The sequence below is a fragment of the Microcebus murinus genome, chromosome 3 (genome assembly GCF_040939455.1).
Source record: "Microcebus murinus isolate Inina chromosome 3, M.murinus_Inina_mat1.0, whole genome shotgun sequence".
Taxonomy (NCBI): domain Eukaryota; kingdom Metazoa; phylum Chordata; class Mammalia; order Primates; family Cheirogaleidae; genus Microcebus; species Microcebus murinus.
Genome location: NC_134106.1, coordinates 41,396,849 through 41,424,300, shown reverse-complemented (window position 1 = coordinate 41,424,300; position 27,452 = coordinate 41,396,849). Strand labels below are relative to the sequence as shown.

The 27,452-nt window shown below is 38.7% G+C and overlaps 1 protein-coding gene across 36 annotated transcripts in view; it reads left to right on the top strand.

The window, feature by feature from the left end:
* NRXN1 (neurexin 1) overlaps positions 1–27,452 on the top strand; it is a 1,076,423-nt gene that overhangs the window by 634,135 nt on the left and 414,836 nt on the right. For 2 of the 36 annotated variants that reach the window (XM_076000758.1, XM_076000757.1), the window contains exon 1: positions 11,810–12,147. The exons of 32 other annotated variants lie outside the window; for them this stretch is intronic. In XM_076000758.1, the coding sequence (XP_075856873.1) occupies positions 11,895–12,147 (253 nt within the window). In that variant the 5' untranslated portion in view covers positions 11,810–11,894. Of the gene's footprint in view, positions 1–11,809; positions 12,148–27,452 lie in introns of those variants that run through there. 2 more of the 36 variants (XM_020288575.2, XM_020288574.2) reach the window with 1 other exon arrangement.

The following is a 27,452-nucleotide window of genomic DNA, read 5'->3' as shown; positions in this document are numbered from 1 at the left end:
GGATTTTCACATGATATTTCAGAGTACCAGCTTTCTGCTACAAATTTTCTCAAATATGAATTTATTGCTGACTTATAGCAGTAGTTAATATCATTGTGAATCTAAAAGGTAAAGCAAACATTTGATGAAATTTACATAGTTTTCAAATGTTCAGTGCTAGCAAATGTGAGCTGCTTCAAAATAAAAATCACCTATATTTTTCCTAAAAAATGGAAAGAGAAAAGCCTCATGTATTGGTTAAAATTCTTCCTTGTTAAGCTAATTATCTTTCACTTGTGTAGCAGTTTAGTTTTTTTTTTTTTTTTCATGTTGTGTAAAGACTTTCTCAAAGCAGTACAACATAAAGGAGTGCTTCTTTATTTATTTATTTTTAATCTCTTCTATTGATTGGCTGAAAGGGTATGTGTTTGGGGGTCTCTTGCAGTTTCTCTAGAGACTATTTATGTAAATTGAAAAAATCAGTATTACTTGAAAAAATAACTAAAACTTTGATTTAACAGTACAAAAGAGCGTACTGTCTAATCCCTCAAGTAGGAAATTGCTTTTCTTCATGATCCGTTGCTTTCACACTGTTTCTGGCTGCTGCTGTCAAAGGAGAAAAGACCCACCTTTAGTCTTCTTTTACCATGTCTGTTTCCTTGCCTCAGCAAAGCTTGGCAGTAAATAATAGTTGAAATGAGTAAATTTAAATAATAATAATAATAACATGCATGACTGATAAGATCTTCAAGTCTCAATTGGACAACTGCAATTATACAGAAGCAGGAGGAAATTTACAAGGGAACCTGAAATGGGAAATTAAGAATTTGGCATAGTGTAGCAATGAAGATGTGACTTATTTGTAGCTCTTTTCTGTGCTACTGTGTAAATGTTAGCTGGAATGGGATAGCACATGCTCCAAACCTGATGATTTTCTGAAGGAGGCAAGTTTTTCAGTGAGATGTTTTGAATTTTGTCTTTGACAAGTGGTAAATTGAAATATTGCCAAGATGAAGGGATCCTGATTTTGTTTGTTTACAGTTGATTTTCCATTGGCCATTAAAGTGTACAGTTTTAACAGTTTAACCTGATGTTTGTTATAGTAGGTAGTAGCATTACTTTTAAAGTAAACCATTGTGACTTGGACTAAAACAGTCCCATTTCCAATATTTGACTCCTAAATTTTATTAATGTGTGAAATTTTACAGTACATAGAAAATTAAGTTTGTCCCTCCCTTAAAAATGAGAACAGCAAATCCAGTGTTAATTCGTTAAGGGCAGTGGTAGCTAAGACATTTATTTCTCTTATTTGGAAAAAAAAATTCCCTTAGAAACATTTCTTGTTATCTCTTTGATTAGATGCCTAAAGTAATCTGAGGGTAAACTAGTTTATTTGAAAATAATATACGAGGTAATCATCAGATATGCTTTTAAAAAATCATCAAGTATGCTTTTTTTAATGCCTCTCATGTGTTAAATATTGAAGACGACACCATATGCTTAATGAAAGCTTCATTAGGAAGACATTAGTAGATTAATTTCACTTGCTGTGTGGTTTACTTTATTTAGAATGCAATAGGTAAGTTCATTATTTTGCAGGCGTAATGTTTTCTACTATACCTCAATGCAACCAGGAACAATTCCATAGAGGTTTGAGGATCTACTAACACCTGTCAAGATAAACACACAGTTCTCTAGGGGAATCATCTCAGCAACAGAACAGAGAAAATGTGAGGGAAAGTAATTCTTTTACAAAAGGAAAAGAAAAAAGAAGACAGTTAAAAAAAAACATTGATTAATGATTTTTCAAAATGTCTCAGAGGTCAAATATTTCTTATATAAGTATCAAAATATGTCCTATTTTTAAGAATAAATGTTTTGGAGCATGTACTACTCATTTTGAAATACATATTCTGAGAGACTTGAACTATTGGAATAATTATGCAATTTGAATTGAACTACTGAAAGTTTTTCCAACTCCTATAGCTAATCTTCCATCATCCATCCCAGAAAAATATACTGCGTTATAAGTTTTGCTATAGTGATATTATTTGAATTGTTATAGAAAATGCTGCCAGTATTTCCATTATAAAGCCCTATAGTCAAGAATTTATAAGTTGGCTATAAATGTTTGTTCTGTAATTCAACTTGGCAGCAAGCATATTAGCTTGGTGGTATTTTCTTTTATTTTTTCACAAAGTATGGGAAATAAAGACATCTGTTTATAACATGAGTAGGAAAATATGACAATGAATTCCATTATTCTTCATAACCAATTTACTTAGCATTTAAATTAAAATTAAGCCTAAATTTCTTATATATTTTAGGCAGTAAGAAGGGCTCACCAAAAACCTATAAGAATAAATTGAAGACTTTTTTTTTCCTTTCTTTGTTGGTTTTGGTGATTTTAGACTATTAAACATGGAGATAGACTTTACAAGTTGCTTTGATACTTCCTTTAGCACACTAGTAATGTGAATGCACTATTATATATCCTGTTTTTTTTTTTTTTTTTTTTTTTTTTTTTTAGATATTTGTAATAGTCTGTACTTGGGAAAGTAACAAATGACTGTCAGATTTCAGAAAAATTTCCAACAGAGGAATATGTGTTACAATTTGGTGGAAGAAAAAATGGGATGTTAAGAGAAGGAAGAAAGTGAGAAAAGGTAGTTTTTATGGAGAGAATATGGGCAATGGCAAAGAAACAAGGACAAAAAAAGTGCAGTGTGTTTGAGGGAAGATTGAGAAGTTCATGTGGCTGAAGCCTGGGGTGTTTATGGGGAAAGTGGCAGAAGTTGAAATGGAGGCAAGACAAGAGAGGTAGCATGGAGGCAAATTTGACAAGGCATGATATAATATCCTATGCTGAAGAACTTTAACTGTACATGGAAAAGAGATCTTCATGGTGGAATAGTCATAGCAATTTATCTGTGGTACTAACATCAAATACCAGTCTAACAAAACATGTAATCTAATAATATATTACATGTATATATGTGTGTATAATTTAATAAATCCTGAATTGGATGGGGATTAGATTATAGATCCCAGATAAAGTATTTATAGACTCAGTTCAAATTGCATGTTTATGGCCGGGCGGATTGCTCCAGGTCAGGAGTTTAAAACCAGCCTGAGCAAGAGTGAAACCCTGTCCCTACTATAAATAGAAAGGAATTAATTGGCCAACTAATATATATAGAAAAAATTAGCTGGGCATGGTGGCACATGCCTATAGTCCCAGCTACTCGGGAGGCTGAGGCAGGAGGATTGCTTGAGCCCAGGAGTTTGAGGTTGCTGTGAGCTAGGCTGATGCCACGGTACTCACTCTAGCCTGGGCAACAAAGCGAGACTTTGTCTCAAAAAAAACAAAAACAAAAACAAATTGCATGATTAAATGCCTTTCAGTACATTCAAATGGTAATATATGCTCCAGAACATATATTCATAAAGATAGACCAAATTGGTTTATACTTTAAGTGCTTGGGCATTCAGGAAATTAAACATATGGTGCATGATTTCTGGTGTTGGTTTGAATATCTGTATTTACTAGAGACTTTGCAAATTATGCATTAATCTTCATATCACCCTCACTTGCCTTATAATTGTCCTTCCAATTCTAGTTCCATTCTCAATAATCTCATGCTTCTTTCTTCTGCAGTGATGGATATGTATGATAAACTGTGCCCTGGAATGCAGGCACAGATCCCAGGTTGTCAATTTATGGCATTGGTTTTTCCTGTAGCAGCTGCTGGTTGGACTGGAGGCCCCATATGCCAGGACCTGAAGGGACTTCTTGGGTGGTGATTGTTGTTTTATTTTATTTTCTTATGGTGACTACTTGGATGACCAGTATTAGGTTTTATATGGAAATACGTATTATCATAAACTGTTTTATCCCTGCCATAAAAGAAGGGGAAAAGATAACTAATTCTAAAACAAACAAACAAAAACAACAAAAAGCTGGTACATCTCTACCATATATCAGGCACTAGTCCATTCTAAATGCTTTAAATTTTTCAACTCATTTAATTCTCACAACAACCCTACAATTATTAACCTTTTTTACAGATGAGAAAACTGAGTTTAAATAACCTGTCCGAGGCTTATAGCTAGTAAGTTGGTAGAAACAGAATTGAACCCTAGACTTACCCATGGCAAGTCTAACCAAAGAAGAGCTCAAATACAAAAGATGAGAAGGAAAACCAGAGGTTTTTTTCCAACTAAAGTGAATTTATAGTTACTTTGTAGTTACATGATATGAGAAAAGACAAACAGGTTTATATGATAGCTATCTTGAAGTGTTTAAAAGAATATTTTAAAGAAGAGAACTGGGAACAGCACTACTGTCTATGCTTAGGGTACAGTAATCTGGCTTTAGTTATATGGGACCAGCTAAAAGGAGACTAAGAAGAAAGATTTCCATGTGTTGGTTAATAAAACTTGTGTCAAGAACCTTGACATTCAGACAGAGCAGTGATTCTCAAAGTCTTGTTCCCCTGGGCTAGGAGCTTCATCATTACATGGGAACTTTATAGAAATGCAAATTATCAGGGTTTCCCAATGATTAAGGGAATCAAAACCAAAGCAATCTGTGATTTAATAGACTTTCTAATGGTTCCCATACAGACTCAAGTTAGAGTACCACAGATTAAGGGAACCAGAGGGTAGGCTAAAAAATTATTGGGGAGGTAGCCAAATGACTAGACTGAATGGGGAAACTTTAGAACATGACTACATCACTACATGACAGATCGTTATCTTTAGGTCTTTAGTATAAAAGGTACATATGTATAAATGATAAATTAGCTAAAATAATAAGTACTTACGAATAAAGGATGATAACTTATATTTCTTAAGTAGTTAATATATATTTCAGAAACTGTTCCAATTCTGTTACATATAGTGTCATAGTCATTTTCCAGATGAGGAAACTGGGGTCAGGGGCCATTAAACCCAACATCACATGAATAAAAACAATGGAACTCGGACTTAAACCCATAGTCTGGCACACCAGCCACATGCCGTCCCACTGTGTTATGAAGACATTCAAATTAAAAGAGCATGAACCTATGGAAGACGTTGCCAACAACACAAATTGGTTGAAAGAACACTACAAACAAAGTAAGATGACAGTGATTGAAAGATGGCACATGATTGGCTGATGCACAAGCAATATGCATGAGACTTAAAGATGCAGTTATAATGAAATCTCTATAACCCTACCTTGGTGCTTAGGCACCAAGTTTTATGCCGGGTATCATAAATGAAATTTTTATTAAATAGGATAAAAGAAAATATAGAGATTATGAAATACGTCAATCCTAAACACAATTAACCTTAATTTGAATACATCTAGTCATGTTTCCCAAACTAAATTGTGCATCCAGGCTTTAATGTAATTTGAGTGAATTGGGTATTATCTTGGCTCATTTGGGGTTCTTTTGACTCCCCCTGATTTGTTATATTAATATGAAGGTGCTAGGTAACAGCTAAATTGACTGAATTTACCAATCTCTACTTATGACTGGATTGTAGGTGGTGGGAGATGAAAATGTACTTCCAGATAAGTAGTCACTTCATAAATAAACCTGTCTTTTCTGTAACACAAGTTTATCATCTGAATAATAAAGGGATTACACTAAATCTTCAGAGACGCTTTTAGCCCTGGCATTTTTTTTTTCACTTTTTATGCTCTATTTCTCCTTTTCTGATGTTTTCTCAAAACACCCTTAGGGACCTGCAATAACCCATAGAGGTACCAGGATCAGGGGGTTATCTTTACAACTTGCCAGGACCACACTTTCTGCTGAGTTTCCCCCTCTTGACTCTCTCAGTTCTGACTCAGAAATACAGGTGGATTAGGTATGTGGGGTCTGTTTGCCTTTTCTTTATGCTGACAGCAGTAGAAATGCAAAATGCAAGACTGACACTCTCCTTATTTTTAATTTTTAAATGATTGGTGCTGCTTGTGGTTTCTAAAATACTTCCCCTCTGCTGCTTTTAATGTCTCCTTTCCTATCTAGAAAACTTAATACCGAGCTGTAAGGATTTCCAATTAAGCTTAAGAAAATCATGAAAAGGTTGAAAGTGTCTGCCTGACAACCATCCTGTTTCTTGAGACAAAAGGGTTGATTTTTGGAATATGAAAACATACTTTGAAATGACCTGTCCTTTTCCATTTTTCCACACACTCCTTCTTCCACTCACTCTCCGCTTCTGTCTCTTTCTATTTCCTTTTTTTTTCCTCCCCTAGGATTTCAAAACCACTTTCCATTTCTTAATATTGTGGCCCAACTTAAGCTACCTTGCTTTGGTTCATTGCAAATCATTGGCTATGAGTGGGCTCAGGACAGTTTAGCACACACAACTCTTAGGTCCCTTCAGGTAGATCTCAGTAACCACAGTGGTTAGGAGCAAATGAGGGTTAACGATTCTTTGAAGGGTTCCCACAAGTACAGGTCATAATGCGTGCAAGTCTCAGACCAACTTCTGCTACAGAAACAGACATTTATTAATAAGTGGGCACAAGATTTTATAGCCTGTTCTAGAAGCTTCATGAGGTTCTAGCTCTTTATTCTTTTAGGTGCCTGAAAAAAATGTCTTGTAAAAGTAGGTTTTCCTGAAGCAAATATGGCAGTTTTTCAGTGGCAGCATCCAGCTCCCCATCTCTTAGAATTAGGTGACTAACAACTGCTAGAAATCAATAACAGTACCTGCCTCATACTGTTTTGTAATGATTAAATGAGTTAATACATTTAAATCTCTCAGAGTAAAGCCAGCTACAAATAAGCATTAGTTCTCATTATTACTCTGGAACCATTCCTCATGGTAAGGAGTGAAAAGCCTCTTAGATTCACATTCTCTAATTAACTAGAAATGAGGTGTGTCTATAAAAGCTTTCTGCTAATCTACATATCTCACATATCAATGGTTTCACCAATAGGAGAACCCATTCCTAACTTCCATTATACCAATTAAAAAGTAATTAATTTTACCAATAACTTATCTTCAACAAGTATCATAACTAATGAGCAAAACCAAATCATGATTAGAGATGATGACAGCCCAAGGCTTCTAGAAGTTACCCCTGGCTTCTGTGGTTCTGACTGAGATATCAGAGGATAAATTACTGATGAAGGTAGTGATACTCTGGGGTATAGAACAACATTAACATGCACGTCTATCATACTATCTATACTAAAATTGTTGAGAATAAAATACAGTTAGCTTAACACTATGATTCCTCCAATCAGTCTTTTACTCACCTAAGAACAATTTTTCAGATGGTGCCTCAGTTTCCCTTAGATAATACAATTTCAAACATAAGGCCTGAGCAACTGAAGAGACACAAATTAGTAAGTAAGCACACACTTTATAGTTTCATCCAGATTAGGGATGCTTTTGCCCACGATACTTTTTCTCTGCTATCTAGACAGAGAATTGCTCCTTGTTCCACAAAATTACAACCATTTATAACAGATATTGCAGCATCAGTATCACAGCATCCACCCTAGAACCTCCTAAGTATTGCAAAGGTGCCCTAGACATCTGCCTGAAAGACTACAGCTACACTTTCTTCTTTCGAGGCAGCCGTAAATATTTCCTCTGTAGCTCTTAAGACTCCAGTAAAACCAAGATTTCTGGCCTAGCCTTTCCCTAACCCTGCCTGTATCTCCCAAGGCCCCAAACCATATAAGACAGGCAGGGGGGAGCCTTTTCTTCATTGAATGCTCTTGGGAAAGTTCATCAGAATCTTCTACACTTCTTTTATTTCTATGGCTTTACTTTATACAAATCTCTCTCCAAAGTCTCAGCCCCATCCTTTCTCAGTTATCAAGAGAATAACAAAGTTGATCCTCATTATTCACAGATATGAATTTATCTCCTCACTAAAGTTTATTTGTAACCTGTGGCACTTTGGTGATCCTTAGCTGACATGCAGAGAATGGCAAAAACTGTAAGTCTCCGATGCACATATTCCCAGCTGAGCTTGAATAAGACTGTACTCTGCTCTCTTATTTCAGCTCTCATACTATAAACAACTACCCTATTTTAGGTTTTTTGAGCACCACATTTTTCACATTTCTATGCTTTTTATTGGTGATTTTGCTGTTTGAAATGGCCCTCAAGCATAATGGTGAAGGGCTGTCTAATGTTTCTAGGTGCAAGAAGGTTATGATGTGCCTTATGGAGAAAATACATGTGTTAAATAAGCCTCATGGAGGCATGACTTAGGGTGCTGCTGGTCACAAGTTCAGCGTCAATGAATCCACAATACATATTAAGTAAGGCATTTTTATTCACACACACATACACACACACACACACACACATAAAACAAGTGTACGTATTGATTACGTGATGAAATGTTGTGACCAGAAGTTTGCAGGAACCTAACCCTATAATTTTCTCTAGGAACGATGGTTCAGTATTTCCTGGTTCATTGTTCACAGTGACTTTATTTACAATAACTACTTTGAATAATGAGAATTGACTGTATATACTAAGTGTCTAGATATGTTTCACATATTGTGGGTACTCAAGGGAGTACAAATAAAGACTTGACTCCTGTCCTCTTCAGGAATCTACCATCTGGTTGAGGAGGGAAGAACAGATTAACACTGTATGTGAGGGCATTGTAGAACAATGTGATGCTCTACATTTCTTATAGGTGGAAAGGAACTGAATGTTTTGTTCATGCTAATCAGATTGAATTTGCTAGACGTATGTGAGAGGAGACACAAAATGCCTTAATTGTAGGGACATTTGATATATTTTAAAGTACTCTAGCATTAAATATTGCATTATATCCTTCCCACCCTGTGGGATTGTTAGGAAAGATAGGAGCATGACTATTTTATAAGGGAAGCCACAGTCCTGAGGGAAAGGCTAAGTAACTAATGTGATATAACCAGCGAATAGCCATGCCAAGAATGCAGCACAGGTTTCCTAACTCTTTTTTTTTTTTTTTTTTTTTTTTTTTTTTTTTTGAGACAGAGTCTCACTTTGTTGCCCAGGCTAGAGTGAGTGCCGTGGCGTCAGCCTGGCTCACAGCAACCTCAATCTCGGGGCTAAGCGATCCTACTGCCTCAGCCTCTTGAGTAGCTGGGACTACAGGCATGCGCCACCATGCCCGGCTAATTTTTTGTATATATATTTTTAGTTGGTCAATTAATTTATTTCTATTTTTGGTAGAGACGAGGTCTCGCTCAGGCTGGTTTTGAACTCCTGACCTTGAGCAATCCGCCCGCCTCAGCCTCCCAAAGTGCTAGGATTACAGGCGTGAGCCACCACGCCCGGCCCCTAACTCTTAATACAGTGTTCTTTCCATGCTAAAACTACGAAGTGTCAAATTCAGAATATGGACCCAGAGTCCTGAAAACATACTGTGGGGATGATTTTCCTTTTCCTTCTCAAGCTCTACTTGATATTTCAAAAATGAATATTCACAACTCTTATTAGTGAATTAAAATACATATGTTACAAACATAACAAAATGAAGAGGAAATGGCCTGGGGACACAGGCAGGATCTATACTCAGTGAAAGATACTGCATTTGGGTTTTGTTGGTCTTTGAGCAGTTTTGTGGCAGGTTAGGCGACATGGCGTATTTAAGTAGATAAAAGGACCTTCTTTAAAAAGAGTAAACGGTTTTGATTAATGAACTATTAAAGAAGTTTCTTTTTAGTAAAATCAAATAAACTTTTGACAGGAATGTGAGATGTTGGATTGGTACAGATTTGATTTGGGGCCCCGAGACACTGTTTATATGGTGGCCATTAGGGTCCCGTGGTTGCCTCTTTGAATGGACTAGGAAGCCATATACAAGTCTAAATGGTTAGTTGGGTGAGTAGCTGATTCAAATCAAATCTTCCCAGAATTGCTCTTTTTTTCAATACAGGACTTTATTTGTCCATAACAGATTACATAGACGGTGAGATGCTAGTGAGAAGTCATGCCTATTTATTTGTTTTCCTTTGGCTTTAAATAGAAATAATAATAATAAGACCCGACATAGTTTTTATCATCTTTTGTAAACCAAGGGAGTGTTTCAATCATAGTCCCAAATCTTAATTGCTAGCCTCCAGTTCCTGCTGGCCTTCTTCCCAAGTCCACTTGCATTGCTGGATTTCTATTCTTAGGTGTGTGTTGGCTTTGCTGGTCTTTCACCCAGGACACACAGCTCGGTTAAAGATGCTGTGTTTCAGCAATATAAATGAAAAATATAAGTGACCTCTTTTCCTTGGGGGTACTAGATTTAGGAATTTTTGTTCCTTGATGCTATTTTCTTTAGAGACAAGATGAAAGAAAGGCAGAATTCCACCCTAAGGAAAGATCATCACAGTGGGACTTCTATAGAAATCTTGGGAGACCTTAAATATTCCTAAAATGTTGACCAAAATACAAGCAATTTCATTCATACCATTTCTCTCTTCTCTGCCTTCTCTTAATTCTCTCCTGGTCCTTTCTCTTCCTCTCTTCCCATTCTCCCACTTTCTGACTCTTCCCCTGCTGCCAAATTATTAACAACTCTTATCCCTTTTTCTCCTTGAGAGTTTTGGTCCCCTGAACTTCCACTGCCTTACATGGGATATGATATTGTAGTGGGAAGAGGACTCTTTGTTATGAGTAATATGTGTAATTAACAGATCATCAAACCTGGATGCTTGAGTAGATGGTGTCAAGCCATATTTAGCATATTGGGTTTAAACACCTGGTAGAGCAAGTTTGGTCCAATAAAAAGAGCCGAATTCTTTCCCTTTTAAGAGCTCTAAAGACACTGGTTACATCTACACCATAGGGGTAGGGGAAGGGTGCCATTTGGCCATTGTAATTCAGACGGAAGCATCACCTGGCAGAGGGAGAGTTGCTTTTTAGGTGTTCCTGCATCGCCATACACGTGTCCCTTTGATGTGTGGGGAACGCGAGGGAGAGGCAAAGCAGGGCGATTTTTGTGGGAAGCTAGACCAGCCTCCCTCGTTACATAGGCTCGTCCTCTGCATTGCATCCGAGCTTCAGTGATTTGCTGTTTGGAGACTGCAGATTTGCATAGAGCCCCTTGCTTCACCAGCGTGTGTGGTTTTTCTTTCTTTCTTCTTTCTTTCTTTTTTTCTTTCTTTTCTTTTTCTTTTTCTTTTTTTCTCCCCTACGCCTTCGTCCGCTTCCTCTTCCTCTCAGCCGTCTTTTCCCGTTCGATTCCCGCTTTCTTCATAAGGGTGCACTCTTCCCTCTGAACCCCTCGCCGGGCGTGAGTGTCAGGAGGCGGCGGACGCGGAGATTGCCTCGGGAGCAGGCGATGCGCGCCGCTGCTCCGCGCGCTGCCCGGGGGAGGCTGGCGCTAGCGGGCGAGCCGGCCGGGGCTGAATGGAGGGAAGGGGCGCCTGGATTCCATGGGGTCTGCTTCTCTCCTGAAAGGAGGTTGGGCCGGCGAAGTGGCCTCCCCAGTCCCCACACACAAAGCTAAATGGATTTACCTAGTGGATTCGCGGTGGATGGCTGTCATGTAGAAGTGAGGACCCTACGGGAGGAGCTTTAAACAATTTCTCGGTTCCCCACCCCCTGGCACGCACTCTCGCCCGAAACTCTTTGGGAGTATCTCTTGAGAACCTGGAGCCCTGGAAATCTGGGAGCAGCCACCCGCTCCGCTTGCTGTTTCCCGGGGCTGCCTTTCCGGACAAGCCCCCCGCCAGCTGCATTCGCCTCGGCTATGTTTCGGATTGTTTGGGGTGCAAGGCACGGCGGACTCCAGGACCCCGAGAAGACTGTCCGAAGGAGGGAGAAGATGGGTGCCCTGGCGCGGTGAGGCGGTCGGCCCCTCAGCCCACCCCGAGCCGCCCGCTCCCCTGCGCCCTCTCCGCTCCCCGCGCCCCAAACTTTGCCTCCCGCGGCGGCTGCCCCTCTGCGGGCGCCCCGCCATGTACCAGAGGATGCTCCGGTGCGGCGCTGAGCTGGGCTCGCCCGGGGGTGGCGGCGGCAGCGGTGGCGGCGCAGGGGGGCGCCTGGCCCTGCTCTGGATAGTCCCGCTCACCCTCAGCGGCCTCCTGGGAGTGGCGTGGGGGGCGTCCAGTTTGGGAGCGCACCACATCCACCATTTCCATGGCAGCAGCAAGCATCATTCAGTGCCTATTGCAATCTACAGGTCACCGGCATCCTTGCGAGGCGGACACGGTGGGTCTGCGATGCCAAGTTCTCGCGGGCTATCCCCTTTCAACCCTGCACTCGCTTCTGGGCCCCTAAGGCTGGGAGAACTGGGAGCTCGAGAAAAGGGAGGTGCATTTGGGTGTGTTTGGTGGGAGCCACTTATCTCTTTGAAGACAATAGAAAGGGGTTGAGGGAAGGCGTCGCGGGTGTTTGTGGTGAGGGGTGGGAGGGGCATTCCCTGTCTCGGTGCAGGGAGAGAGATATGGGCACCTATTAAAGGACCAGCTCGGGCTGGGCGGCTGGGCCCCACGGGAAGGGGGCGGCACTCGACAGAAGGTCACTCAGTGGCCGGATGGGGCGCAGCACTCGGTCTAGGGACCTGAGCGCCAGAGAGAGGAGGGCTCTGCAGAACCTTTTGTCTGTGCTGTATATGCTGCCCCACCTCCTGCCCATCTTCCCTGACCTGGGGGAGGGAGAGATTCCAGCCGCACATTCCTCCAAAGTGCGCCCAGACTGCAGTGACAGCCAAGCGGTCCCGGGACTCACTCATCGGGAGGCTAATTCCTTTTGCCCCCCACCTCTCCCTTAATTGGAGAAGGTAGGAGGGTAACTGAGGCAACCTCCTCCAAACAGGCCAGCCCTTATCAGTCGCGGGGAAGCGGGGAACCTCTGGACACCATCCCACTTTCATCCACTCCACACATAAATATGTTTATTTTTCATGGTAATTAGGCTGAGTTATTTTCTAAATGGAACAAGAGAGAGGCTTGACTGCACAGACCCATCTCCCCGAGGGTCACGTCTGAAGGCTGTTGGGATAAAGGAGGTCCTGCTTCCTCCTTCCTCCGTGTTTGGTGCTTTCCAGGAAGGGCAAGTGTGTCAGTATTGGCTAGGCTAAACCAGGAGGTCTGCATGGAGGAGGAGAAGTTAGAGCTAAGGAAGCTATTCTCCTAACTCCCGGTTCCCTTGTAGAGCAGAGTGTTGAGAAAAGCCTTGGGTGGCAGGTTTCCTCTCCAGAGTGGCCGAGACTGTGAGATTAGGTTCCTCTAATCTTCAGATAAATGCCTATATTTTAGATTCCCTGAACTGCCAAAACATAAAACATCTAATGGTGTTTGTGAGTTGTTCCCATTCCCAATTTTTCATCTCCCCCAGTGTAAAATTCACTTCTTTAGAAAGCAGAGTGAAAGTTGTGGACCCTTTCTTGTATCCCTTTTCCACACCTTTGCCATGGGACCGGTTAAGCTTTCCAGACTTGGTTCAGCTCCGGATCCTTTGCCCTGTGTAATTTCTCTCCCCCTGAGCAGCGGCTGGTGCTACCAGGGTCTGGCTAGATATGAGAAGTTATAGAATAATCAACTAAAGAGAGACCAAGTGCCACCGGCAACCTCGCCTAGGGAGCAGAATAGAGGAGCACTTCACTATGGGTCCTAGCAATTGGTTCCTTCCGCCGCCTCCTGGTTCTCTCTCTCGAGAGCGGCGAGTATGGAGACACGAGTGATGCCACAAACCCGGGCTTCTTAGGGACAAGTAACAGAGACTAGATCCTTTTGGAACAGTAGGGAGTTTCTGGTGATCTCACCCCAAACTTGCAGTATTGCAGGAGCTTGTTGCTCCCGTTACCCGGGTGCGGTTCTCAACCACGGCCCTGACTCGGCGCGGGACTGGGAGTCCCGTGGGAGGCGGCGAGTCGGGGCTGGGGGAGGGGCAGACCGCGCGGGCGGGGCGGGCGGGGCGGGCGCGGTGAGCCGGATGGGGGTATGCGAGGGGGCGGGGCGCTAATGGTGCCAGTGGGAAGCTCCTGTCTAATAGTCCCAAACGCGCGCTAACTTCTCCTTTTCCGTGTCTCTGCCTGTCCCCAGAGGGACGAGGCGGCTCGGCGGGGAGAGGACGGCGAGGGGGCCCTGCCGCAGAGCCCCGCACTCCTTTCTTCCCACCACTGCGGCTTCTACCCCAGTTAGGCGCCGTCTGCTGGTCTCTGCGAGCATTTCTTCCCCTCCATAAAACAGTGCTTGTGTCTGTGTGTGAATGAAAGAGAAATCAGAGGCATCTATCATTGTAAAACAGAAAGCATAGGAGGAGAGTGGAGAAAATTGTGAGCGGCAGGTGGTATCATTCCTTTGGGTCAGCAAACTTTCTCTTTCCTTCGAGGGTTCTGTTGTGTGGTCGCGTTTGTGTGTTTTTAAAACTCTGCCCACCTTCCTTTCTCACGCTCACTCTCTTGGAAAAGGCTGCCTCTCTTTCTGATTCTCTTTTGATTTTTCAATCAGAAGAGCAAACTTACCTGTCAGTGACCAACCCCCACCAAAGAAAAGCCAGGGTGTGTGGATTTTTCATACTTCATCTCTTCCCTCTCTTGAAAAGAAGGAACGTTAACTCTATAGAGAACAATCAAGGAACATTAAGATGAAAAATAAGCCTCTCAGAGTGGGGGATGGAGAAATGGGATGAAGTGGGAGTACAGAGGGTCTGAGAACAAGACAGGCAGGGTGGTGGCTTAAAGAAAAACCTAATAACAAAGAGGTGATGTTGAATTTGTTGGGTCAATAAGCTCCCTGAACATTTAGCTAATTATTGGGACAAAGGGCCCACAAGGAAAGAATCTTTGAGCCTAATAGATGAGGGTGAAGGGAAAGCACAAAGGTAAATGGCAATATGATTAATTCTTAGCTGAAAGTCAAGACAGGTGAAAATGAATCTTAGTTCAAAATTTGAGACTATTGCAAATATATAGATGAACAAAATGAACCAGCCTGTATGGTTGTGTTAGAATTTCTGGGAATTACAAGACATTTTTTCCATAGGTAATGCATGTATATGCTTGAATATATAAAAGAAAATTCATGCGTGATATATTTTAAGGAATAAAATCGAGTCTCCTATGTTTTGAAAACTGCTGGGCTGACTATCCAGGTCCATTCTTCTTCATTTTCTCATCTTGCCATGCTTCATTTGCACTATTATGAGGTGTCACTTACAAGGTTTGCAGGGTGCAGTAAGTGCTCATGGCTACCCCGAACATCTTTGTGCAAGCTGACCCAGTTGCAGGGATTATGATGGAGCATTTTTTTAAGTGCATATGAGAAGCAGGTTTTGAGAACACTGCAGGGCCTCACTTTATTTTGCATGTACTTAAAAACATAAATGGTGAAACTACCTCCATAGAAACATTTTTTCAGTTAAATAAACAGAGCTATGTGACTGTAAATGATAAAAAGCAAGCTTGCTTGTAATTAACAATGCTACTTAACACCAACGAGAGTCCAGAATAGACCAGTGTGCTCAGCGAGTACCGCTCTCATGATGTGCCATATGTGGGGAGCATAGAATGATGTCAGTGCAATGCTCAGGTTCCCTTCTCAGCTCCTGGCTTTTCTAACTGCCTCTGCATACTTTAGAAAATTAGCTTAGAGTCTCTCAATAATTTCAGGAGATGAAGGAGAAAGCCATCACAGATCAGAGCACACCAGTGCTAGCCATTCTCCTCCCACAAATATGAGCTTCGGAAATTATATTGCTGTGATTAGCTTATACTATTAAAGGGCAAAAGGGCTTTCCCAGAAGGAAATGTTAACAGATTTTAAAAGTGTGGTTTGTAATTGAAATTGCCCAATGGTGTTATATAAAGATAATAATTATATCTTGAATTTATAATGTTTCTCTTTCTGAGGCACTTTCAGTACACATGCTGAACTTCTAAGATGAGTGGTGAGTTTCCAAGGGACTTTGAATATAATTTTTTGCTAGGGATATTGAGGCATACCACAGATGTGTCAAAAAATGGGCCAGATATCTGATCAGAGTCAAAGAGGAATTAGAATCAAAGCTGCATGGCCCATGGTCCAGAGCAATTCCATGAGCTCAGAGGTTTTTAAACTCGAACTAAGAGAGTCCTCCATGTACTTTAATGGTTAATCTCTTGGGGAAGAAATCATTATAGGAAGTGTGACCAAGAATTTTGCTTCCAGCATGCTTTAACAATAATGCTCACTATGAGAAAGGTTGATAGCACCTCACTGGTGTTCCACAGATCACTTCATTGATTCTGCTGAGGAGGTTTTTGTTTTTTTTACTGTTTTTCTAGGAGGCAGAAGGTTGCTGTTTAATTGGGTGATCACTTTACCCTTTTGTGTGGCAACCAAAAGAGTTAGCAAAACCTTGTACAATATACTCTACATTAAAGAAACGTTTAGCTATTAATTTTTAATATTAATTATATGGTAATTAAGTCATATGTGACCCAGCACATTTTTGTTTATGACTGTTCTGCTGAAATGGACATTGCTGTTCCACACCTTTTCCTTACTTTAGCTTCTTGGACAAAATAATTACGTCATTGAAATGCTGTTTTCAATAAGATGGCCAGATAATATCTTTGGAAGAATATTTGAATTAGTCATGATCCAAGCAATCTTAGCATTCTATAGTAACTTTTAATAGCCCCAAACTTTAATAGATTTATTCCTTAAATTGTTCACTCGTTCATTCTGTAAATATATTGTAAATATATGTTATGGGCACATTTTTGTGTGTGTCTGTGTGTGTGTGTGTGTGTGTGTGTGTGTGTGTGTGTACCATGTACTACAGACAGCCAGAGAATAATGGGGATAATGAGAGCAGGAGTGAGGGAAGAGGAGCCAAGATACCCAAGGCACAACCATTAAGAAGTTTACAACTTAGTTCTAAAAATCCAAGCTATGATTAGAAAGAAACCTAAAATAGGCAAATAAAACTTCTCTTTAAAAACAGGTAGTCCCCAAGCATAAATGCAAAAAACCCCATAAAGTTTATGTATATGTAGCAATCATCTGGGACTCAACATGAAATGATCTGATAAAAACATCAAAATGTGAATTTTATCTGCATCACTTTTTATTGTCCTATATTATTAATGTTCTAGAGAGAGCTTGTAGTGCAATTGCTTTCCACCAAGTGCTGCATGTCTTTCTTCTAACAAAATATATAGCTTTCAGTTTTCAAATAGAGATAAGGTTTGTTTTACAAATGTATTTAAGACAGGAATTCATTGATTTAAATTCACACTAATGTATAAATAATTGAGGCAGCTTGATCTGGTAAGGATAATTCTCGGAAACATATCTATGTGAAAATTTGACCATTGCCATTTACTAGTATTGTGTAAACTTACTAAGCTACTTACCTTTATAATGAGTTATATTGTAGTAAAGAATAAATGAGACCATGAATTTTTTTAAAATGCCCAGACTACAATAGGCCCCCAATAATTTATTTCTAATAATTGAAAGAAACTTTATAAATACGCTTCCATGAAGCCTATGTTCTAGTAATGAGGAGGGGCTATACTAATTCATCTGCACTTCTACCTGAACACTATGTAACCAAAGGCAGCTCTTCTTAGCCTTGGTCTTTGAGAAGAGAATAGAGCAACCCAACTTGGTGTATGTAGAGAAGACCATCCTTACTCTACATTTGCCCATTACCATGGTCTACCATCAGGGGCTCAGTTTTACTACATTGTGTGCCTCTTTTTAATGAAGAACATAATTAGTGTTTTGGGATGGTAACAATCCCAGTGATATTGAGCATGGCTTGTTATATTGTTTTGTCATTCATATGCTTGTTTTGTTTTTATTTTTCTCTCTCTCTCTCTCTTTAAATTGGACTAGCAGACCTCTAAGATCATTTCCAGTTCTAAGATTCCTTTGATAATAAGGATCTTTTAAAATCCTCATGCTCTTGTTGTCTTTTCCTGGTGCCTTATTGATTCCAAGCATACTGTAACTGGAGATAACTTCGCAGAGATTAAATTCCAGTCTCTTAAGCTATTCCATTGTCCTCATCATTATTTAGGGGGTGGCTTAATTAGATGCACAGAAACCACAGTGTGGGGGTCAAGCTCGGGGTCCATTTCACCTAGCACTTGCCTCTCAACTGAGGTCCCACGGAATGTCTGTTAGAAAGGCACTTGCTTGCTTCACTTGGTACTTTTGCCCAGCTCTTTCTGGCCTATGTGGGGTGTAGAATGTCTTTCCACATAGAACCTTGTAATAGTCTTTTTACATATTCTAGTCTCTCACAAAATGCAGTATTTTTTTTTCAGTTTTGCTCATATAACAATGCATTCCCTCAAGCTTTTGACAGAACTGAGTGAACACAGCTATCTTTTAAGTATATATTTCCATAGTGCCTTCATGTAAAGTGTCTCATTTAATCATCATCATAACCCTGGCAGGGCTTATGATCATCATTTTGCTGGCAAGGAAACAGATTTAGAGAGGTGATGATTCTGTCAGGGTCACTTAATTAATAAGTAGCCATAGAACTTTTGCTTTTCCATGACAGTATGATAAGAGGCAAAATCTTGTGGGGAAGGGGAAAGACACTGCATTGGAATTTAGAAGACCTGAATTTTGTTCCACTGTCATCACTTTACAGTTTTCACTTCTCAAAAAATTATTGCTTCATTAAGAAAAAAAAAGGCAAAAAATAGTTAACTCTTACAACTTTAAGAATTTCCAGTCAATATTGATATGAAATTTATATCTTAATTCCAGTGGAAGAAATTTTTCTAAAGTTACATTGTGGTACTGAGTTTATAAATAAGTAGGAAGGTGGAGAAGGATTGCTAAATGAGGACTATTCTCAAATTCAGTTGAAGGGCTATTACTCAGGCAGTGATAAAGAATATTATTAATCAAATAATAATAATTATACTAAAAGCTGTAATACTAGATGATGATTTCTGTACAGACTTCCTTTTAATCACCAGGCATGGAGGTAGATAAGAAGAACCTGCTGTGTTAATTGTGTAGATATAATAATCTATGAGATTGTGAATTGTAATTGAGGCAGTATAGAAAAGTGCTTCTCTGATAGAGAAGCAGTATAGAAAGGTGTATTTTCAAGGTATGTGGTTATGTACATACTAAGTTTTATGTGAAGCTTCTATGCATTTTTGTAGTCATTTTTATTGTGAAATTCTGAATATAGTATCCTTTGGGGCTATAGGCTCCCCAGTTTAAATGTATTATATAATGTGACCTACATTTTTTAAAGCAGAATTACGGGCTTTATATGTTCATGAATATATTTGGTGATTTGTTTAGCAAATAACTCAAATTGACAAAAGTATTATGATATGTTTATAACTATTAACAACTAGAAAGAAAGAAATTTTAAGCAAAATGCTTTTTAATATGTGGTAAAATACAAGGCAATGACATTTACTGATTTGAACATCACTTCTGCATGGTTGTTTTGATTATCTGGGTTGCCACTGGACTAACGTTAGTACATGTAATTATTTATATGGTTCAGCCTGTCTTGGCTAGAAGTCCGGTCATCATGGCATATTTTGCTAGGTGACTATCGGTTTGAGAGTTGACTAGGAGAAGTGGTATAATTTTAGATTCGTACATCTCTAATTTTACACTGCGACTGAATTATCTAAATTGTGGATAGTTACAGAGTATAAAGCACATCTCTAAGAGTGATCGTGATGCTTTTCTAAAAAAACACATTAAGGGAAAATGTGGTAGCCTAGTGTCATGATACTATGACACTAACCGATTAGCACTTTTATTTGGACATGCAGTAGAACATTTTTAAAAAGTGTGTAGTTTTACTGAGGAACTTGTCTTTCAAATTTTTCAAGATTTTGTTTAATGAGTGCTTTAGTTCATATTTATGTCATTTTATGTCTAGTTATCCTTTTTAATTATCAAGTAGGTGATAGTCTGATGTAGAGAAATAATACTGGAGCATGACTAATGTAAGTACCTCTGGGAATTTTTGCCTAGATGTATATAGAGACTGAACTTTCTATTTGGTTTGGAGGACATTGTTTAATATCCTACTTCCTTTGTATTTCATATTTATTTCTGAAAATCTTGTCATATTGGACCATTTATTCATACATCGTGGGAAAATCGATCATTTTCTAGATTATATCTTTCCAAAGTTGAAGTAGAGAAACTTTCCTCAACATTCTATGCTACATTTTCTTGAAGTCCACAGTTAACATTTCAAAATTGCAATGTGCTGTATCAGTCATTTTTCATGTCTACTGTCAAAGTATTAACATATGCTGGAGTAAGATGAATAATAAATTAATCTCTGTCAGCAAAGTAGTTAATTAGACATGCTGTTAAATATGCAAATAATGTACTTGGTTTCTCTACTCATTCTTTGGTTTGGGATTTGTCCTAAGTGAGGTATAGAGTTCATTTTTCTCTTTTTGTATTTTCTCTGTAAGAGACAGAGTTTCACTTTGTCACCCAGGCTGGAGTGAAGTAGTACAATCATAGCTCACTGTAACCTTAAACTCCTGGCCTCAAGCTATCCTCCTGCCTCTGCTTCCCAAAGTGCTGGGATTACAGGCATGAGTTATTGTACCTGGCTGGGATATAAAGTTTTTGATGCTGTGTATGGATAACTTAGTATAACATAATCAAAAGTGGAACACTGCTGGATGAGTTTCTGATAAACATCTTTATACAAAAAGATTGTGTTAATACACAAGGTATTGATGTCTGGGTGCTTTTGTAATGACTAAAACATGTAACAGCAGATCATTTGTACTTGTAACTAATACAATTTTGCCTCAGTAATCTTATTTTTAAATGTAGAACTTTGGTTTTACTTTTTAGTAAAATAAATGCATATTTTGATTTTCTTTACAAAGAAATACTTCAAATCTTGGCTTATAATGAGGGAGTGACTTAAATATTGTAGGATTACTTCACTATCCTAATTCTTCCTAGTAAAAAGGATATGCAGAGATAGAACAAGGGATGTGTAAAATGGTAGTAAATGGCCAACTACATCATTTATTTATTGGATAATTGTTTAGTACTTATGATATATGAGATACTGCTCTAAATTCTTAACAAAACAATGACTGATTTAATCCTCCCAACAATTCTATGAGATAGGTACTATTACTCTCCCAATTTTACACACAAGGTTATTGAGGCACAGCAAAGTTAAGAAATAGCCAAATTTAATGAAATTGAAGTTATGGGGCCTGGATTTAGACCCAAGCAGGTACACCAGGAAGTCCATGCTTTTAACCTCTACATTATGTTGTCAATAAACATAATTTATTCTGACTGAACATTTTGTTTTCTCCTCCAGCTTTTATTGCCAGTGGTTCTTAATGGACCCACTGAGGATGACTATCTGGATTTACTTTGTCTAGTTTCCAACAAGTCATTTTCTCTGAAGGTTTAATGCCTCATCCTTACCTTCCAATTTGTTTTGGGGCATAGTGATTCTTCACTATACATGGCATCAAGAGGCTACCTTGTGCCTCCCTTCCACATCACATTATTTGTTTTGACTGATTTATTAATCTCGATCGACATCTACCACCACATCAAGAGTAAAGGAGTGATTGATTTAAGATGTTTATTAATGTTTATTAACTGCTTTCATTCTAGTTGGCAAAAACGTTCCCCACCAAATTGATAATCTGCTGTGATAATAGACTAATTTGCAAGTGCAGCCATGATTTACAATTAAAAGAGAACACTGGTGATGAGTTTGATTATGTGACTATATTCTCCTGAGATGAAAAGAATCCTTCTGTAAATGGTTAAATAAAATTATACAATTCTGAAGGCAGAATGTAGAAAAAAAGAATGACAATAAACTACTTTGAGTATTTTAATTTTCATTATAGTTTCTTAATGAAACTATAATTTCATTATAGTTTCTTAATTATGATGTCTTAAAGATTTTAAATAGAAAATTGTGTTTTTTTATATATCTATAATATACATATATGTTTATATATATTTACATATATAAATATATATATTTTATATATTTATATAAAGTATATATAAAATATATATGTTTTATATATATAAAACACAATTTTCTATTTAAAATCTTTAAGGCATCATTATATATATATATGTTATTATATGACTACATAAGAAATTTAAGCATTTCTACTGAGTTTTGAAATTAGATTATCAGTTGGGGCAACATTCAGAAAGGAAGGTAAATTATTTGAAGTTTCAGTCACTTAACTACATTTTTCTTAAAGATTATTTTGTGTCTTCAATTTAACATCAGTGTTTTCATTCATTTTATTTACTGATATTCCACACATTCTACTTAAAATAGCAGTACAGGGATTCTGGAGACTTTTTTCTGAGTTAAAGGATTAACTCTTATAGTTTTCATTGTATCCACTAACTATCTGACCTTGGAAAAATTTCTAAACTTCTCTGACTCTTGGTTTTCTCTAGAGTAAAATAAGGCCTCTGTAGGGTTATTGTGAAGATTTGATACTATGTAAACATCTGGCACAGGACCTGATAAATTGCTGCTATTCCTCAAGTGGTAGATGAACCTCTGTCCAGCAGTGAGTCTTCTCTGCTCTGGGAAAAAAAAAAAAAAATAGAAAGGACTGAGATTAGTTATAAGGAAGACTCCTCAGAGCCTTTTAAAACAGATTGCATTCTTATTCTAGATTGATTTGGTCGACTTTCTTAAGTAAAGACAAGGGCTTGAAATTCAGATCCTTTCCTGTTGTCTGAGTCATCCAAAAGAGGATGACACAGTTGTTAACAAGAGGGTATTATGCGGTAACCCAACAATTTGTATGCCCTTTATCCATGTGGGAGTTAAACAAGGAAACCAGCAGTAGGGCTGAACTGTGAAGGCTATTGCTGCATTTTAGTATTGGACATTTTGTTTTCTTTTAGAAAATTCTTTTTGAATTTAGATTAGGCCTCCTTAAAGTAGACAGGGGAGGAGAGGGCAGAGATAATGAGAAAGACTTAGGAAAATGATTGCAACTTTTTTTTTGCCCAATCAGCTCTGAAAATGTCAGCAAACACAAAGCTATCTTTACCTGGCTGTATTACAGCTGAAAGAGATTTCGGTAAGAGAAACAGTGCTTCCCAGCCCAGAATTGCTAATGTCACTTCTTTTATTGTGGCCACTTTGATGCCTATGCTATAGCCAAACAGTAAGAGTATAGCAGTTAGATAGAACATAGGCCTTTAAGAATACTAAATTAGCCGGGGTGGTGGCTCACACCTGTAATCCTAGCACTCTGGGAGGCTAAGGCAGGCAGATTGCTCGAGGTCAGGAGTTTGAAACCACCATGAGCGAGACCCCGTCTCTACTAAAAAAAATAGAAAGAAATTAATTGACCAACTAAAAATATATATACAAAAAAAATTAGCCGGGCGTGGTGGCGCATGCCTGTAGTCCCAGCTACTCGGGAGGCAGAGGCAGGAGGATCATTTGAGCCCAGGAGTTTGAGGTTACTGTGAGTTAGGCTGATGCCACCGCACTCACTCTAGCCTGGGCAACAAAGTGAGACTCTGTCTCAAAAAAAAAAAAAAGAATACTAAATTAAATAAAAATGCACAGCAACTATAATTTAATCACTTTTTAAAAACATAATTAGCCAGTTTCTTAAAATGAATGAACATTTTAATAGCCACTTAACATCCATGCTTGAATTTTTTTCCCTTCTGTTTCTAAAATGCGGCCCTTTTTAGGACTGTGTAGTAGGCAAAATTTCATGCTGGTTTAAAGTGAATTTATTTCAGCTGTATGATCACCAGGTTTGATATATGTATTTTACGTTAGAGTCACCACAGTGTCCCATCACTTTCACTCCCCAAAGTGTAAAGAAAGCTTTTGAGGTGATATCAACAGTCAGGTGTCATTAAGATCAGGGTAATTCAGTCAAAGCAAGGCATGTTTAAGACAAGAAACTAATATGATTAAAGTCATTGTCCTTATTGCCCCTCCCCCAAGGTTTATTCTCATATGGGGGTGCCAACAATAGGTTTCAGCTAGGAAACCACGTAACTTGCATGTTCCCCTGAGTATCTTAAAATGAAGGTGATTTTCTAGATAACAGAAAACGGGAAAGTGTGTTCTTGGAGAAGGTATTACCTGGCTCCTCCGAATCCACCCCACACATTCATATGTTCCATAGTGTTTTGGAGAATCAAGAATCCTTTTAGATGGAGTGCCTGCCATTTGGGAAACATGTCCTCCAAAGAACATGCCTCAGCAATCTGTGCTAAGGCACAGTAGGTGTTTAGAAATCAGAGAAACACTCCCCATAAAGGGAATCAGGAAAAGCTTCATGAAGGAGGTGGACCTTCAGAGAAACTTTGAAAGATGGGTCTGTGAGTGGAGAGGAAGACATTCTTATATAAGCAAATAGCATGAGCAGAAAACAATGCTTTAAGGAGTACCTTTTTTAAAATAAAAAACAACGCAATGAATTTTTTTAGAAAATTCAGACAATCAGATCTGACCACTGAATGAATGATTTTGTGTATACGTGTGTATGTGTTGTGTGCATTTTCCTGAAACATGAGGCCCATCAGACAACATATTTTTTTTTTGTCTTGATCTTAGGGAAAAACATTATAGAAGAGACATAATTCTTAGTTCAGCTGCAAAACACAGTGGTGTGCTCTCTGGACATTGCTGGGAGCTGCCTGAGAGGAGCACATTCTTGAAAGATGGCCAGACACATATACAGAAGCAAAAAGCTACCCCAAACACAGTAGGGCTCCACCCTTTCCCTGTGACTGCCCTAATGCCCTCACTGTGAAAGAGTCCTGCATCTAAATAGAGAATGATAAAGGCAAGATGTGCAGGGAGCTGATTTTCTGTTTTTACATAATTCCATTCAGTCAGCCTCCTCATTCACAATATGCAGATATTTAGGTTATTACTGAAATGTGGGTGTTTACACACTGTGCTGGCAAATCACTGCTCCAGTGAGTGCCAAGAATGTAGAGACTGATCAATCATCAAGTGCTTACCAAGTGCCTTCTGGGTGGAGTAGGACATTGTCTTACTCTCTGCCAAAAGACCCAAGGCTGGAAAGAGGCCTTCAAATCCCCTCTGAGTGAAGTATCACAAGAATGGAAAAACAGAGACCACATGTACTCACCATTAAATTAGTACTAATCTGTCAAAACGTACAGAAGTAACATTCTTCGGGCAGGTGGGAGGGGAAGGAAGGAGGTGGCGATGGGTAAATTCACACATAACGGTATGGTGCATGCTGTCTGGGGGATGGGCACTCTTGTATTATAACTCTGACTTGGGCTGTGCAAAGGCCATTTATGTAACTAAAGTATTTGTACTCCCCTAATACCCTGAAATTAAAAAAGAAATAGAAAAAGTCTCCTGTGCTGTTCTTCTATTTTAACTTAACCTGCTTGCCTTGTGTTCTTTTGAACACCTTGGGAGGCCTTGTAGTGTCCTGCAGCAGCCCTAGGAGAGGTGAGAGGCATTTCTTTTTCTTCCTCCAATTGCTTTTCTGACTTTTCTGACTCGCCAGAGGCCACATTTGTGCCATTGGATGAGCTAGATGAGCAGACATTTTCCTTCATTACAGATTTCTGTGGAAGATGGACGGATGTCTTTCCGGTGGTTGGAAAGGTGTTTGGTTTATTTCCATTTTTCACATTTGTAAAGCTCTTAATTACAAAGTGGTTTGTTGTGTTTTATCCCATTGGTATGCACAAAAAGCCTGTAAGTTAGGCATGGCGGCTTTCTGCCCCATTGTGAAGATGGGAAAACAAAGTGGCCTGGTCCCTTTAAGTGGCCTCAGTCACATGTTTATAACCTGTAGAGCTGGGACCTTAGCCCAGGAAGCTGATGCCCACAGTCCAGTGCTGTTTCTGTACCCACATAGATGAGCACAGGCTGTTTATAGGCTGTCCTTAAAAGACAAAGGAGATGAGTAGACATAATGATTCCGTATGGATTCTGGGAAGGAAACACTATGGACCTGCTGGATGAGGAGAAAAAGATAAAAGGGATTGATGTCCCGTTATGGTAAAATAAAATAAAAGTAGATGGTCAAGATTATTGATTAGCTGTGAATACATTTTGTTAGTGTGATGGTTTAATTTTCTTGTTGCTTATTAGTGTTAGTCTTTTGGAAAAGAAATGAGAATTCTGGTTTGAAGGATGAACTCACTGGCTTTTGATCATTCTTGAAATAACTGAAAAAAAAAATGTACAGACAACCCAGGAAAAAACTCATGCTTAACATCTTTCTTTAACTAATGCTGAAATATTTTTTAGATGAACAGTGACAAGAAGCTACATATAATTAAAATACCCAATTACTTGCAGAGAATTATTAAAGAGTACTTAGAAAATTGAGATATTCTGTCAAAAACTTAATAATTAAAGCACTTGATTCTTCACAAGGATGACAAAGAAATTTACAAAGACACTCTCACTTTTGAAATGTCTTTTGCTTAATACAGTATGAAGAATGATGCCTAGCTGGAAAAATGGTCAACATTTTCCCTGAAGCAGAGATCTGTGCACTAGGTGAAGGTGAAGGTGAATGCTTCTTGGTGTCATCAGTGAGCTTAGCGATGATGCTAAGATATGTCCAAAGTGTGCATTTGTAAAAACACTGCCTACATTTTCGAGACAGAATCTAACTTCCCTGGATTAAATTCCCTGAGGACAATGAGTGTGGTTTTCTTGTATCTTAGTGCCCAACAATAAATATTCATAGATACTTTAATGTTTATAGAAAGATTCCCACCTCCACTAATTACGTAGAAGTGATAATATGTTCATTCTGTTAGTTGGAACTAACTTTAAAGCTAGCTATAGTCAGCAGGATATGATTATTTTTTTCCCAGCTCTATAAGTGGCCTGCAACACCTAAATATTTCTCTCATCTCCTGTGATTCCACCATTAGCAATTCATTTGTTAGTGTCTTAATAGCTTTCACTAAAATCTGTTGCATGTTGAAAAGAACATGAATTTTGGAGTCATGGCACAGCGGTTACTGATTCAATGACTTCTCTAAAATGGGTTAAAAATGACAACCCGTGTCCTCATTGAACCAGGTTATGTAAGGAATAAAATAGATAATTTTATAAAATGCTATATAAATTATATTTAAAAGAATAAAAACATTATAGTAATATAGTAACCTAGTCATTTAAGAAGTGGCAATGCTTTAAACTAATGTAAACTAGTGATTCTTAAAATGTAAACTGTATCAGAATTGCCTGAGGAGCTTATTAAAACTGCATATGCCTGGGTTATACCCCTAGAGACTCTTCAGTAATTTGGCGATAGGGCTTAAGAATTTACACATATAGATATCCACTTTAAGAGATTCAAATGTAGGTGGTCCTTTTGCAGTTGTTTGAGGCACAAGACATTATGCCATTATGAACTAATATCTTCACCTTAGGCCTTTTACCTAGATCTTTGTAAGTCTCCAACACTTATTGTCAAATAATTCTTAGTTGTGATTGCTTATATTCAGAAGATGCAGGAAAATTATTTGGACACAGGGAAAAAGATGTAA